We start from the raw sequence: 13,830 nt of genomic DNA, 5'->3' as shown, positions 1-13,830 counted from the left end.
CCAGTGCAGGACAAAGAATTCACCATGACATGCATGGAAACTGTTTTAGCAGAGATTCCCCAAACCATGCTGCAGAGAGAGCTTTTTCTTCCCAGAGCTCAGCAGAAACACTTGTGGGCTTTGCTGATGTAAGCCTGGCTTCCGCTATTTTTGGCAGATGAGTCTTTGTTAGTTTCAGTGTTTTGGCTCCTCTTGAACATAAATGTAATTCATAAAGAAAAATGTTCCCATAAGTCTCTGTAAGAATCTTTTAATTCTTGGCTGTACTCATGTCTATATTTAACCAGCAGAGACCAAGAGGTCTCCTGTCCTGCAGAGTGACTCCATGTAAAGAAATTCGAGGAGCTTCACAGCACATGAAGGCCTCCTCTTGTGCAGCAAGTGCACAGGACATGGAAAAACATGTTAAAATCCCCTTGTTTGTCAGTTATTTATCCAAGGAAAGACATATGGGGGAGGGGGATGTTTTTGTGGTGGTGTTTAGTCTGATGTTGCCAGAAAAATGCAAAGGGACTCATAAAACTTGGTTTCTTGTGCTTGACTTTGAAGAGGTCTGGGTGGAGGATCCAGACTGGAGGCAGAGATTGGGAGTCCTGTGGTGTCTGGTCACAGGCTTATTATCACAGCACCAGATAATCAGTTACTGATAACTCACAAAAAACTCTTTATACTGTGAGAAGCTGAGCTTTTGATTTGGGAGTTACTTTGGTGACCTAAGATGGAAAACAAGCCATGCCAAGGAGGTTGTTTGACTTGTCTCTTCGCTTCAGTGTTCCTTACTCAGAGGCCATGAGGATACCTCTGCAGCTTTCCCTGAAGCAGAGCTGTGCTGAAGGAGTAACCCTGCAGCTCAGTTAGAGCTGGCACAGCTGGAGTGCAGTTCTGAGCCTGTCCCCTGGCTGCATCAGGGAGCTGCTGAATTGTGGTGCTGGAGCAGATGTGAGTGCTCCTTGCAGGGGTTTTTGCCCATTTGTTGCCTTTGGTTTGGTTTCTTTTAAACCTTGATCAAAATTTGCCAGAAAGCCAGAGGATAAGATAATTTTTGAGTCTTTTCTTACCTGTCATTTTTTCTATGTTCTGATTTTTTCATTTGACAGAAGCTGTTTAATGGGCATTAGCCTGTTCTGTTAACAGTCAAAATTCCCCTTAATTGATTTCTGGCGTTGAAGAGTTTGTATTTTTTTTTATCCTGACACACGATGTCAATGGATATAAACCATATTGTGCCAGGGCTTCAGTACTGGCAGAAGAAGCTGAACTAACTATTAGAAATATTCTCCAAATGGTTGTCATCGTAGTGTCCAGGCTTGGTGTTTGCATTCCTTCCACAAGGCCAACCAGTGTTTCAGAGCACTCTCTCTCTTGAGCAGCTGTCACTCTGGCCTTACAAAACAACTTCTTTGATATACTGAAATGTAATTATCAAGTGTCTTTGCAGAAAACAGTATTTCAGGCTTTGATTAATTTGTGGTGGGGCATCCTGATGCCATTGTGTGATTACATGCTTGTGCTGTTGTTCACTGAGCATGGGCTGGGGCTGAGTCATCTTTGAGAATGAAACTGTACCTGCTTGGGTTGCAACAGAAAATCTGAAACTCAGAATTGATCTATTAGTGTCTTTAGAGTAGGACTGTGTTGTTTTGGGAAGGCCTGTTCCTGACAACCATGCAGAAATCATAACTCATATCCACTTACCCAGGCTCAGCACAGAGTGAGTTCACAGGAGTTGTGTCTGAGGCACCTGCATTGGCCTCTGGGCCTGCTCAGAATCTCCTGCTTTTTTTTTTGAAATTGAAAACCATCTAAATGGGAGACTTGCCATTGTTTGCTCCCAGACATGGGCCCTAATGATGAGCTGCTGAAGGCTGGCTCAGTCCATGTTGCTGTCTGTGCAGTACTTCTGTCCTTAGGAGGCATCATGGGATTCATTGCAAAAGCCTTCATGTATTTTAGTTTTGACTCTAACAATGTTTGTGACCAGAAGGTAATGCAGACTCTTGTTCCAGGATTTTTTGGGATCTGGAGACCCCAAAGACACCAAGATGCTGATAAAAAAACAAGCAGACTGGGCCAGGAACATCAATGACCCGAAGGCAGCAGTGGAGATGTACCTGTCGGCCGGCGAGCACATGAAGGCCATCGAGCTCAGCGGCCACCACGGCTGGGTGGACATGTAGGTTTTGTCTCACCTCAGACATAGTGTATGATAAACACTTGAGTGACTTACTATGGATTCTGCATAATTTTAAAATAAGACAAAATATGTTTGGTATCTGCCTTTGGCTATATCAAATTGAGTATTCAAAGCACATCTACAATTAAAAATGCTTTTTAAGTTGCATATGTTTAGAGGGTAGGGCTATAAATAAGTTACAAAAACAAATGCATTACAGCAGTGAGGGGTATGTATGGGTTCATCTGCAGTATGAGACTGTCTAAAATAGACATGCCTCAGGCTTCAGAGTGATCATCACAGCAGTGATTGTGCCTGATAGCCCATTGCTGCTCTTCTCTGCTGTTCAGGATAGTCATCCAGTGGGTAGAGAAGTCACCTGGAGTGCACAGTCCCCAGAAATTCTGAGATTACTCCTGTTACTGGTCATTTCTCCTCGATTTGCAGCAGACAACACTTTGGGTCATCTGCTGAGCTGCCATAAGATCTTGGTCAAGCCCCTCAGCAAGGCCCCTTGCCTCTATTTTGCTGTGTGGCACAGGGAATGATGTTTATTTGGGAGTCTCTTGTTCAGATCAGGGTTGGGGAAGTGTGTCCCATGTCAGTCATGTAGGATACGCTCACTCCTTCCATCTGTGTGGCTCTGCACAGTCTGAGGTGTGGAATTGCACGTGTGAGTAAAGAGAAGGAAGGGGTTTGAGTTTGTAAAAGGACGAAAAGGCCTTTGGAATGTTTACTGAAACTGTTCAAATGGTGTTGCATGGTACTACTGTCACACTGTTCATTAAATGTTAAGTGATTAAAGGTGAAGCTGTGACAGTAATTGAAAGGCAGAGCACCAAGGCAGAATCTGACGTGGCCTGTTTTTGCTGCTGGGTGCAGGCTGATTGAAATCGCTCGCAAACTGGATAAAGCCGAGCGGGAACCTCTGGACAAGTGTGCCTTCTATTTTAAGCAGCTTGATAACCCTGGCTATGCTGCAGAAACCTACATGAAGGTTGGTGACCTGAAAGCTTTGGTCCAGCTCCACGTGGAGACTCATCGCTGGGAAGAAGTGAGTGTGCCCTTGATTTCTGTGTTGGAAACCTCTGCTTCTTACTTTCTGTGGTAGCAACAAAAAAGAGACAAATGTCTGGCTCCCCCAGCACTGCACTGAGGGGAGGCCTCTGTAGGATTCAGAATATTTCAGGTAATTGTGTATCCTGCATGTGTTTGGTGGTGGTGTGGTTTTCTGTAAGTGAATCTAAACTGCATTTATGGTGGTACTTCAATTCCTTTAGAAGATGCATTTAGTAAAAATGAAAATATTTTTTGTCTCTTGCTGTGAAATCTACTAAATTTCCCAGATAATCACTTTCAAGTCTCCCTGTTTCAATTGCCAGTCTGTTATTATGCCTTGTCTTTTGTTGTTGATTGCTTTTTATTTTAAAACACATTAGTTTCATACTGGAGAAAGCATGGATTATACTCTCTATTCTATGTGTGTATTTTATTGTGAATTTGCTTAGAGGTGAAGGATTCATCCCGTGGAATATTCTAAACCCTTTAACTGTTTAAACCGTGCAATACTCTAAGAATGAATTTTTTATTTACCTCAGGCATTTGCTCTGGGTGAAAAGCATCCTGAATTCAAAGATGATGTCTATGTCCCTTATGCTCAGTGGCTGGCAGAGAATGATCGATTTGAAGAAGCCCAAAAAGGTGAGAATCACTCCACATTTATTCCATACTTCTCCAGTACAGAATATGCTGACTCTTCCCTGGAGAGTTTCTTATCAGTGGGATTCAAAATGAAATATAATCCATGTTTTCATACTGACCTTAAAGTAACTGAAAGTTTCCCTGATTTTATAGAAAAATGTGATGGATCTATCAAAAATAATGGCATCTAAGTACAGGTCCAGGTTTTCTATCTTCTTCTATATCTGAGTGTGGCATGTAGCAACAGTATTTGGCATGTAATCTGAACTGTCTTATTAACATTTTTGCCCCACTAGAATTCAAAATATATCAGCCATCTTTATAAATCTGCATGGAAAATGTAATTTTTCCTGTTTCTTTAAGGTTTTAATGGGTTTTGTTAGGCTTTTGAAATTACCTTCAAACAGAACAGTCAACTTTCCATCTTTCTCAGCCCATGCTGTTCAGCATTCAGTCCATGACCTGTTCCAGAGGCAGGGGGCTGCTGCAGGGAGGCCAGTGTGGAGGCAGCAGGGCATGCAGTCCCTATGCTCAGGTGCAGCTCCATGTGACAGGTGCCCCTGCTGTTTCCCAGCCAGCTCGGATGTGAAACTGCGCTGGCTTTTAATAACCCAGGTAGGCAACAAGCCAGGCCTGATCCATCTCCACACAAAACTAGTTTGTGTGTCTTGGCACCAGCCCTTTGAGCACCTGGTTTAGGGCAGTGTGGTAGTTTGCACTCTCTACACACAGGTTACACTCCCAGTTGGCTCCACAAGGCTCAGCGAGTGAGGTGCCCAGAGCTGGGGCAGCCGCAGATCCTCATGTGGCTGTGAGGTCTGGTTGGAGCTGAGCTGGCTGCACTCAGGGGCAGCTGTGCTGTGGGATCAGGTGTTTGGAGGGTTGGTTCCCCCCAGCCCCCTTTCTTTATGTGAAGACTGTTTGCCAAATGCATGTTTGCCAAGTGAGAATTCAGGATGTTATTGTGTGCATCAGATAGAGAGATGCTGTTGGAACATGACAGAAGGGTACAGTCTAAGCTGTACTCTTTCAAAGTATTCAGCGTTACAAACCAGAGCACTAACTTTGAACATTAATGTATTGTAATTTTGAGTGAAGTTGTGATTTCAATGTTTGGAGGTCACTGTTGTTTGTACAGACATCATCACAGCATTTTCCCTCTTTTCCATTTAAAAATACCCCAACAACCAGCATCATACACAATCTTTGAGCTCAAGAGCTGCTGAGACATTGCAAAAGCCACAAAATACCTACAGATGCTTCTCATGTTCCATTAGTGTTGCTGCTTTCAAGGAGGAAAATACCAGTTTATAATCCCTTTTATCGTGCCCTGGATAGACTATTTGATATGGGCTGAATAGAGTGCTCTCAATTCAAAACCATTAATTTCTGTTAATTGATATAATCGCGCTGTAAACCCGCCTTTGTTTTGGCTCTGCAGCGTTTCACAAGGCTGGCAGGCAGAGGGAGGCTGTGAGGGTGCTGGAGCAGCTCACACACAACGCCGTGGTTGAAAGCAGATTTAATGATGCAGCCTATTATTATTGGATGCTTTCCATGCAGTGCTTAGACATAGCCCAAGGTAAGGCACTGAAAGGAAGTTCGTGTTTGCCACCTTCTCCTGCACACAGACAGCTCCTGCACTGTGACAGCATTGCTGCTGCTGCTGCTTCACTGCGGGGTGATTTGGTTTGGGTTTGTTAATGCTGTGCATAACTAGGGCTTGTACTATTTTTGTAGTCCCCTGGTTTTGCCATGTGCTGATTTAAAACAAATAAACAAACCAGAAACATAAGCAGGCATAAGGCTCCTTCTGAAATCTGTCTGAGATCAAAACATGCCTCCTGGGACCAGGTATCCTCCTGCACCTCCCCACCACACCCATTGCCTGGAGGGTGACTAGAGGGTTAATGTGCCAGTAAATAAAGATTTTGTCGGAGGGTAAGATGGGTCTGATATTCCAACATAGGTACTTAACAAATTATTTGTGCCAGTAGTTAAAACTGATGGTTTGCTACCTGTCATCTTGTCTCCTGAATGTATTTCACTGGGAAAGAGGTGGAGCCAGCAGTTAATAGGTGTACTTCAGATGTAGTGAATACAAAAGTTTGGAAGTACTACCTTCTGCATGGTGCTCTAAGTACCTTTGGTTTTAGTTCAGCTGATCTGTCACCCCTCAGGTGTTTGAGATGCAAGTTTTTCCGAACAGCTTAATAGTGTAGTTGATACTTGTGAAACAAGTGTTTCAAAACTAATTTTATTTGTAAACTCTGGAGTTCTGGAGATTTCCAGGGATGCAAACCTGCTGCTTTTTATCTGCAGCTCAGCTATAGCCTCTGGCTGTGTCAAACCATTGCATCAGCTATTCTGTGTTCTGCCGTGCTTCTTTTAGACCAGAAGTTTGCTCAGAAAAATAGCAAGTCTTTGCCACGTGTGGTTTGCATGTTTGTAGGTGGGACACACTTGACCTTGTACATACCTCCCCTGGAAGTGCTGCTGCTAAAATCATAGAAGATTGCCATCTTCCAGCTGAGTCCCATAGACTCCTCTTGGAGACTGACTCCAATTCCTTTGCCTCCCGCAGACAATAAACAACAGACGACTGAAATGTTGCAGAAGTTTCATCACTTCCAGCATTTGGCAGAAGTTTACCATGTCTATCACTTCATTCAAAGATACACTGTAAGATACTCACTTTAGAATTGTGGTTTTTTGCTTCCTGAGCTTTTTTCCTTGGGGAGTCAAGAAATAACTAGGAATAATTAGTGACTCTTGCAATTAAATATTGAGTGTAGATCAGTAACACTGTATAGTAACTTTATTTATTTAATTAATTTTCATCATACAGCCTTCAGCTGTGTGTTCTGTTGCCTCAGTCCCTCAAGCTGCAGTGCAGTTGGAGTGGGGCTGTGCCTGTCTGGGCAGTGGCTGTGCCCATGGCTGACCTCCTGCCCCCAGCCCTTTTTGCTGGTGGTGTTAGTTTGGTCCCACAGTGACCTGAGCCCCTGCTACTGCACAGGCCAGGGTCAGCTTTTCCCATAGCCATGGGGAAACAAGGTTGAACAGAGGAAGGGATCCCCACAGGGTACATGTGTCAGTAATGCAGTCACCAGTGAGGAGTTCCTGCTAATTCCAGCAATTACAGTCATGTTGCCATCACTGTTGGTAAAAACATCTGTTGTAAAACATTGGGGAACCTTTTCTCTGTACCTTGCCCAGAAGAAGACTCTCTGCTGTCAAACTACTTCAGACCTCCCAGCACTGGAGACTGTGCTGTGGCTGTGCAGCCTCATTTTTAAATAACCTGTAAAAGGTTCTGCTTCATCTGCACAGATCTTCTGCGTGTATCAGGCATGAGCTCTGGTGTCAGACATGCAAAATCCACTTGCTATATTCTGTCAACACCTCTTTTTGCAACAGCATGAAAGAAATGCAGTACTGGAGATTGCTGTGATGCTTAGTGATGTGAGTTGTTGGGTCTCCAGCTTAGAAATGTGTATCTGTGTTTCTCATACCACAGGAGGAACCTTTCAGCTTCCACTTGCCTGAAACCCTCTTCAATATTTCCAGGTTTCTGCTTCACAGCTTAACAAAGGAGACTCCTTTGGGGATCTCAAAAGTGTATCCTTCTGATACAGTACAAAATCTAGAAATTATTGTGTGAGATACATGAAAGGAAAACTGCTTTTGGTCCAAGGCAGGGATCTCCTAGAGGGAATCTTCAGTGTCAGCTGTTGGTTGTCATTAATAGGAACTGACTTTTGTCCCTAAGGAATAAACAGCATCTTCAAACCATTGTGTGCTGAGCTGCAATAGCTTTTTGTTACTGTTTTTTTGTTTGTTTGTTTAATAGTTTTGGAAAGCTGTGCACATCAATTAACATATAGCTCTAACCACCTGCCCAGTCTGATGTGTCACCTGTGCCAGAGGAGCAGGTTCTAGGACAGCAGTCACTGCAACAAGATGTTGGCTCTGAATCTTGACAGTGTTGTTGCAGAGACACTGAACTGAAGCAGGAGGAGGGGAAACCCAGGAGCTTTTGCTTGGTATGGGTCTGGAATGTCCATGTGGTGTCTGTCAGGCCAAAATCTGCACAGCTTTGTTAGTGCATAGTGAGTCTCTGGAGACTGCCTCATAACAGGCTGTGTGAGCCCTGTGAATTGCACCTTTCTGCAAGAGATAACCAGAAGGTCAATGGATGCCACAGGAGGAGGCCTGATCTTGGTTTCACTTTGTTTCTGGCTTTGGATGAGATGTTAGCTTTTCCTTTTCATAACTTCTTCCCTTACAAATTGATAATCTTCCATAAAGTCTTGGATAATAAGGTTTGTGATCAATAGCTCTAAACAGCAGTTACTGGTTCACACTGGTGAAAGGAAAGGACAGCCCCTGGTCAGTGACATGGAGCACACTATTTCCAATCACATCAGCTGTATTTACTTGGTATCAGTGGGTTACTGGTGGTGTAAAAGATTTTGGGTCTTTTTTTGGCTTGGGGAAAGTTTATGCACCACAGAATTACTAAGTTGCAGATGGAGTCAGAATATTTAACCACAGCAGTGTGTGTGTAGGTTCAGTTCCTTACCTTGCTAATAATTGCCCACAGGCGTTTTGATAGTCCTTTCACACGTGTTTGTAAATGAAGTTCTGTAAATAGATCTGTTTGAAGTCCTGGTGTTGGATATGCTTCATTGCACAACTTCTCTGATCAGAGTATTGCATTTTTTTCTAAATGCTGTATGTATTTTTATTCCTTAATTAACTTACAGCAATACATTATTTGCCCTGGCAAAGCAGAGTGAGGCGCTTGGTGCGTATAAACTGGCTCGTCATGCCTATGACAAGCTGCAGGGGCTGCAGATCCCAGCCAGGTTCCAGAAATCCATTGAGCTGGGCAGCCTGACAATCCGATCCAAGCCATTCCATGACAGTGAAGTAAGTTGTAATGTGTTTCATGTTAGTCGTTAATACATGGCCTAATCCAAGAATCTGAGTTGCTGTGTGTGCAAAAAAATCTGCAAGATATTATGCATGGCTCTGTCATATAATTGCATGTCTGCTGGAAACACAGTCCTTTTATTGTTATTCTTCAGGTCAGACTTCTTTCTGCTCCTGAGAACAAATTAAAATCAGCCCTTGCTTTGTGGGCAGCTTCCATCCTCCCTCTCCTCCCTTCCATCCACCTTCCTCTCTGTTAATTCTTTCAGGCCCTTTTCTCCGTGATTCACACGCTATTGCTCCACAGTCTTTGTCTCTCTCTCCAGCTGGAGGTCACTTTCATTTGTCCCACTCCTAATACTCCTTCCCTCCTCCCCTCAACCCTTCAATGACCTTCCTTCCTTAAGTCTTATTTTAACACCTTTTCTTCTTTAACTATAGTCTGGCTCTCTGCAGTGTCCTATAAAGCCATGTTTCAGGGAGTACTCACTAAAAATAAATTGCATTGTGCCACTGAACATGCACCTGGCCTCCTGAAATAATAGGAACACACTTAAGAACTGCCAAAAATAACTGTGCTCTTGAAGAGAGATAAATTGATTGGAGAACCTAAATTTGACCAAACCTTAGAGCAGAAAACTTTGCTTTAGTAACCTTCTCTTGGACTTCTTTTGTCACTCCTATTTGATGCTGTATTCTGCTTCTGTTACTGCAAAGGCAAGGTGAAAATTTAATTGTTAGAATGGTGAAGACAGCTATTCTTAATGTGAAAACTTGCTGGTTAGCTAAAAAGGGAAAGCATTTTCAGATGTGGAAGGATCTGATTTCACAGCAGTGCTTCTCCAGAGTGGCGCTGGAGTTGTATCAGTGGTGTCAGCCAAAGGAGCCCATATGTGACTGAAAACAAAGAGCTGAGGGTGTGCCAGTCTGTGATTACTGTGCTCTCAATGTGTCTTTGCAGGAGCTCGTGCCCCTGTGCTACAGGTGCTCCACCAACAACCCTTTGCTGAATAACCTGGGGAACGTCTGCATTAACTGCAGGCAGCCTTTCGTCTTCTCTGCCTCCTCCTATGGTGCGTTGGGACGGCCCGTTTGCTCGGGCTTTGCAAGTACATAAATGTTAACAGAGTTAGTGCTTAATGTCTTCTCTCTGCAATGTTATTTGGCCAGAGAAATGCTCCCTTTACTGTTGTTAAATTCGACCAAGTGGCTGCCTCTTGTCCCGGGGCAGTTGGATCTCACTGCAGGTACAGCACAGCACAGCACTGCCCTATTGCCAGGCACTGAAGGCATCGAGTGTCCTGTGAGCACGGACACAGCCCTTTCAGAAGGTCAGGGGAGCTGGTTTGCTGTAATTATATTTTATTTATTAACTTGTTTCATGAGAGCAGGTGGGCAGAACACCACAGTCATGGAAACCAGAGGCTGTTCCTTGCTAAGGGGCACAGTATCTGCTGTGAGGCATTTCCTGAGTTCCTGCAGGTCAAACTTCCTGCCTTTCCCACCCTTTAGAGGTGCTGCATCTGGTTGAGTTCTATTTGGAGGATGGCATCACAGATGAAGAAGCTGTAGCTCTCATTGATCTTGAAGCTCCAAGAGTGAGTAAAAGAGAGAATAAATGGCAAGAGACGATGAGTGACCGTATCCTTTTGTTTAGAATTGGTTTCCAGTGCTTGTATGGGGAAAAACTAAACAATTTTGATTTTTTTTCCCTTAGGTTTAAAGCTTTCTTTTTTGTCATGTGACTGATGTGAGTACAATTGCATTGTGTTTCCTTGTCACATTAGTATAACAACCAAAGTATGGCTTAACTAAAACTAATACTGTCATGAAGCTTTTTCATCAGGACAGTTTCTAATCATGTGAAATGTTTATTTTTGACAGTGAAATGCTATGCTTTACCTATTCTGTGTGAATTGCTTTCTGTAAAGAATGGGGGCAATCTAGAGTGTGTTGCTTCCAATAACAGCTTCCTTTGGAGGTGGCCTTCTCTCAGCAGAGGGAAGCAGCATGACCATCCCTCACAGCCATTCCTACTGGGACCTGGTGTGGAATGCTGTGGCATCCAGAACTCCCAGTTGCTGTGGGAGCCATAGAATATGAGGTGCAGAATGATGCACAAGAACACACAAACTCTGACTAAAGCTGCTCAGAAATGTCCTTTCAATAGATTGCTTCCTTTGCTCTGTCAGAAAGGAAGGCAGAGCTGATGTCATGCCTGGCTGTGGTTGGTCCTGCTGCTCTACAGCAACTGCAGTTATGAAATTCCCCAGTCACTGGGAATCCCAACAAGGTCTTCTTGGTATTTTTTGTAATGACCTGGGCACTGTCACAGGGTGCTGGTCCTTCTGGGGTGCTCTCATGCTGGTGAGTGCTGGCTATGGTGAGCACAGCCAGTTTTACAGGAACTCTTGTCTTTCCTTAAGAAATGCATCCAGATGCCCAGAGTTTGAGGCTTGATGACAGTACAGATATTATTGAGGATGATGATCCCTTTACAGCAAAACTGAGCTTTGAGGTAAGAGTCTTACCTGTACCTTCCAGTTGTTTCTTTCCTGCTACCAACAGAAATTAATAGAAGATTTTACTTTACAGTCCACACCGCTCTTCTGGTGTGCGTGTGGTACAAAGACAAAAGGGCTGCAGAGCAGGAGACTGGGAAGGGGATGGCACTTGAGAGGGAAAGGGATTTACCAGTTAAGTCCTCTCTTAAAAAAATCAAACAACACCTTTCTCTCTCAAAAAGAAACAAACAGACCAACAATGTCACACAAAAAACCCACCCAAACAAACACAACCCACTCAAAACGACGAAGATGTTAATTGCTGGAATTTTGTTTTCTCCCCATGCACTGGTACCACAGGGCTGTCCCACAGGGTACAGGCAGCACACCTGTAGAGCAGGCCTTACTGTGAGGGTTTCCTAAAGATTGGGGGCACTGCTGTTATTTACAAGGAATTGCAAAGGGATCGGTTAAAGGGACAATGGAAGCTCAGTGGCACCACGTGGCCAGATTCTGGTGTCGCTGAAGGTGTTGGTAAAGCTGACAGAGAGTTTGGTGTGACAAGTCTCGGGCCGGTTCTGCATTAGCTTCATGTGCTGAATTTTTCTTTGCTTCTCACAACACCTGCTGCAGGCTCAGAGGCCCTTGCAGTCAGTAACAGCCGTTCTCTGTGCCCCTCCCTCCCGCAGCAGGGAGGCTCCGAGTTCGTGCCGGTGGTGGTGACCCGCGCTGTGCTCCGCTCCATGAGCCGCAGGGACGTCCTGGTCAAGCGCTGGCCAAAGCCCCTGCGCTGGCAGTACTACCGCTCCCTGCTGCCCGGCGCCTCCATCACCACGTGCCCCTCCTGCTTTCAGGTAGTGTTCTCATGGGGAAATGAAAAACCAATCACAGAAAGCCCTATCCTGAAGTCAGTGGCTGAAACAATGCTAATCATTGACACTTCGTACTCCAAAATGTATTCAGCAAATTCCTCAGTGAGGTAGAGAAGGAGCAGTGAAACCCCAGCTCGGAGCCGTGTGATGCACAGAGGAGCAGTTGCCTTCCAAGACTTGGCGGGAGCTGAATTTGAGAAGTTGCCCTGACACCAAGTCAGAGCCTCTCCAGCAAACCTTGGCTGATCAGCAGAAGCTGATTTGTATTTATTTCCTTTTGCTCTGTCTCTCTGACTTGGAGCCTGGTCTAGCACAGAAAATCAGTCAGTGACTGAGTTATCTTGTGCTTCAGCCCTGCTCCTGCCCCGCTCAGGAATGGGCTTTTGAAATGCTGGAATTCAGTCATGTGTGCTTCGTTTAATTGCTATGCTCCCTTCTGCAAAAGTACTTAATAGGTTTGTCCCTCCTCAGCAGCACTGGCAGAGAGGTCTGTGAGGCACTCACTGCTCTGTTCCAGCTGTAGCATCTGAGACAATTGAAACCAAGAGGACCAATTCTCTGTGCTGGTGGTTTCAGAATACTTGTGCTGTAGAGCAGCCTTTGAGCTCATTTTGCATTTTCTTTGAGCAGGGCACGGGCTAACTTGTCCTAAATCTGTTCCTAATTAACAGATGTTTCACACAGAAGACTATGAGCTCCTCATACTGCAGCATAATTGTTGTCCCTTCTGTCGACGGAGAATAGATGAGTCAAACCAGTGAAGGCAACCAGTCTTTTATCTCAACAAGTCTCCCCTGTTGGCCTGGCCAAACACTTCTTAGATCCACAGAGCTTTCCTCACAGCTTAGTTCAGTCATCTTGTTCCATTTTGTACGTAAGAATTGAAGACATGTAACTATTTTTGTAAATTAAAATGTCTGCTGTTTGAGAATATGATTTGCATTTCCCAGGCAAGCAGCTGAAGTGCCACAGAATTTTACAGGAATGTTTCTAGGGTCAAGTTCAGCCTTTAAGTATTTGGTTTTACTCCAGATTGTGTTAGGACTTGATTTGCTCCTTTAATACGCACTTGTTACTGACACATCTTCAAATAAATGGAACTATTTTTCACTACTCTTTGTCTCAGAATTTGCTATAGTGCTCCTAGTTCTGATCTTGAATTTCTTTTTCCATTCCCTTAGGCAAGAACAGGGTTAGTGTTTAGAGCCCTTCAAATGCAATCTGAAGAGTTCCACTGCTCTTGGCACTGGGGACACCTCACAGCCACCCTGGGACTGGGAGATGGTTCAGTCTGTGTGGAATTCAGCTGGTTAAAGTGCAGGGTGTCAGGCTGTGCACACCCGAGCAGATCTCTGAGCTCCCACTGCCCCTTGGCCGTGGTGCTGCCTTGGAGGGGAGTGCTGAGGGAGGCAGTGCTGCTGAGCAGGCTCTCCCCAGCATTGTGTCAGCTGGGAGCTGAGGGCAAGCCATGTGTGCAGGAGGGAGGACAAGGAGCCCCTTCTGCTCTAGCCTCTTGCAGAGGCAGGAGACGTGGGGCCAGTGTCGGGCAGCTCCTGAGCGCCTGTGCTGGCTCACTCTCCCTGCAGGGCTGGGCAGGAAATAGGAGAGCAAAAGACAAGAAGCTCCTGGGTTGAGATAAATA

At 44.7% G+C, this 13,830-nt stretch overlaps 1 protein-coding gene across 2 annotated transcripts in view; it reads left to right on the top strand.

The window, feature by feature from the left end:
• Positions 1–13,283, top strand: part of IFT122 (intraflagellar transport 122) — a 30,842-nt gene extending 17,559 nt beyond the window's left edge. Inside the window, exons 18-29 of one of the 2 annotated variants that reach the window (XM_071550162.1) lie at positions 2,007–2,173; positions 3,056–3,227; positions 3,772–3,874; positions 5,316–5,456; positions 6,459–6,556; positions 7,395–7,495; positions 8,644–8,809; positions 9,774–9,885; positions 10,325–10,453; positions 11,251–11,330; positions 12,006–12,170; positions 12,860–13,283. In XM_071550162.1, coding sequence (XP_071406263.1) covers positions 2,007–2,173; positions 3,056–3,227; positions 3,772–3,874; positions 5,316–5,456; positions 6,459–6,556; positions 7,395–7,495; positions 8,644–8,809; positions 9,774–9,885; positions 10,325–10,453; positions 11,251–11,330; positions 12,006–12,170; positions 12,860–12,949 — 1,524 coding nt within the window. In that variant the 3' untranslated portion in view covers positions 12,950–13,283. The remainder of the gene's footprint in view (positions 1–2,006; positions 2,174–3,055; positions 3,228–3,771; positions 3,875–5,315; positions 5,457–6,458; positions 6,557–7,394; positions 7,496–8,643; positions 8,810–9,773; positions 9,886–10,324; positions 10,454–11,250; positions 11,331–12,005; positions 12,171–12,859) is intronic. The other variant, XM_071550163.1, reaches the window with a different exon arrangement.
• Positions 13,284–13,830: the final 547 nt, after the last annotated feature.

The sequence above is a fragment of the Pithys albifrons genome, chromosome 3, assembly GCF_047495875.1.
Source record: "Pithys albifrons albifrons isolate INPA30051 chromosome 3, PitAlb_v1, whole genome shotgun sequence".
Classification (NCBI taxonomy): Eukaryota; Metazoa; Chordata; class Aves; order Passeriformes; family Thamnophilidae; genus Pithys; species Pithys albifrons.
This window is presented reverse-complemented; position numbering and strand designations above follow the sequence as displayed.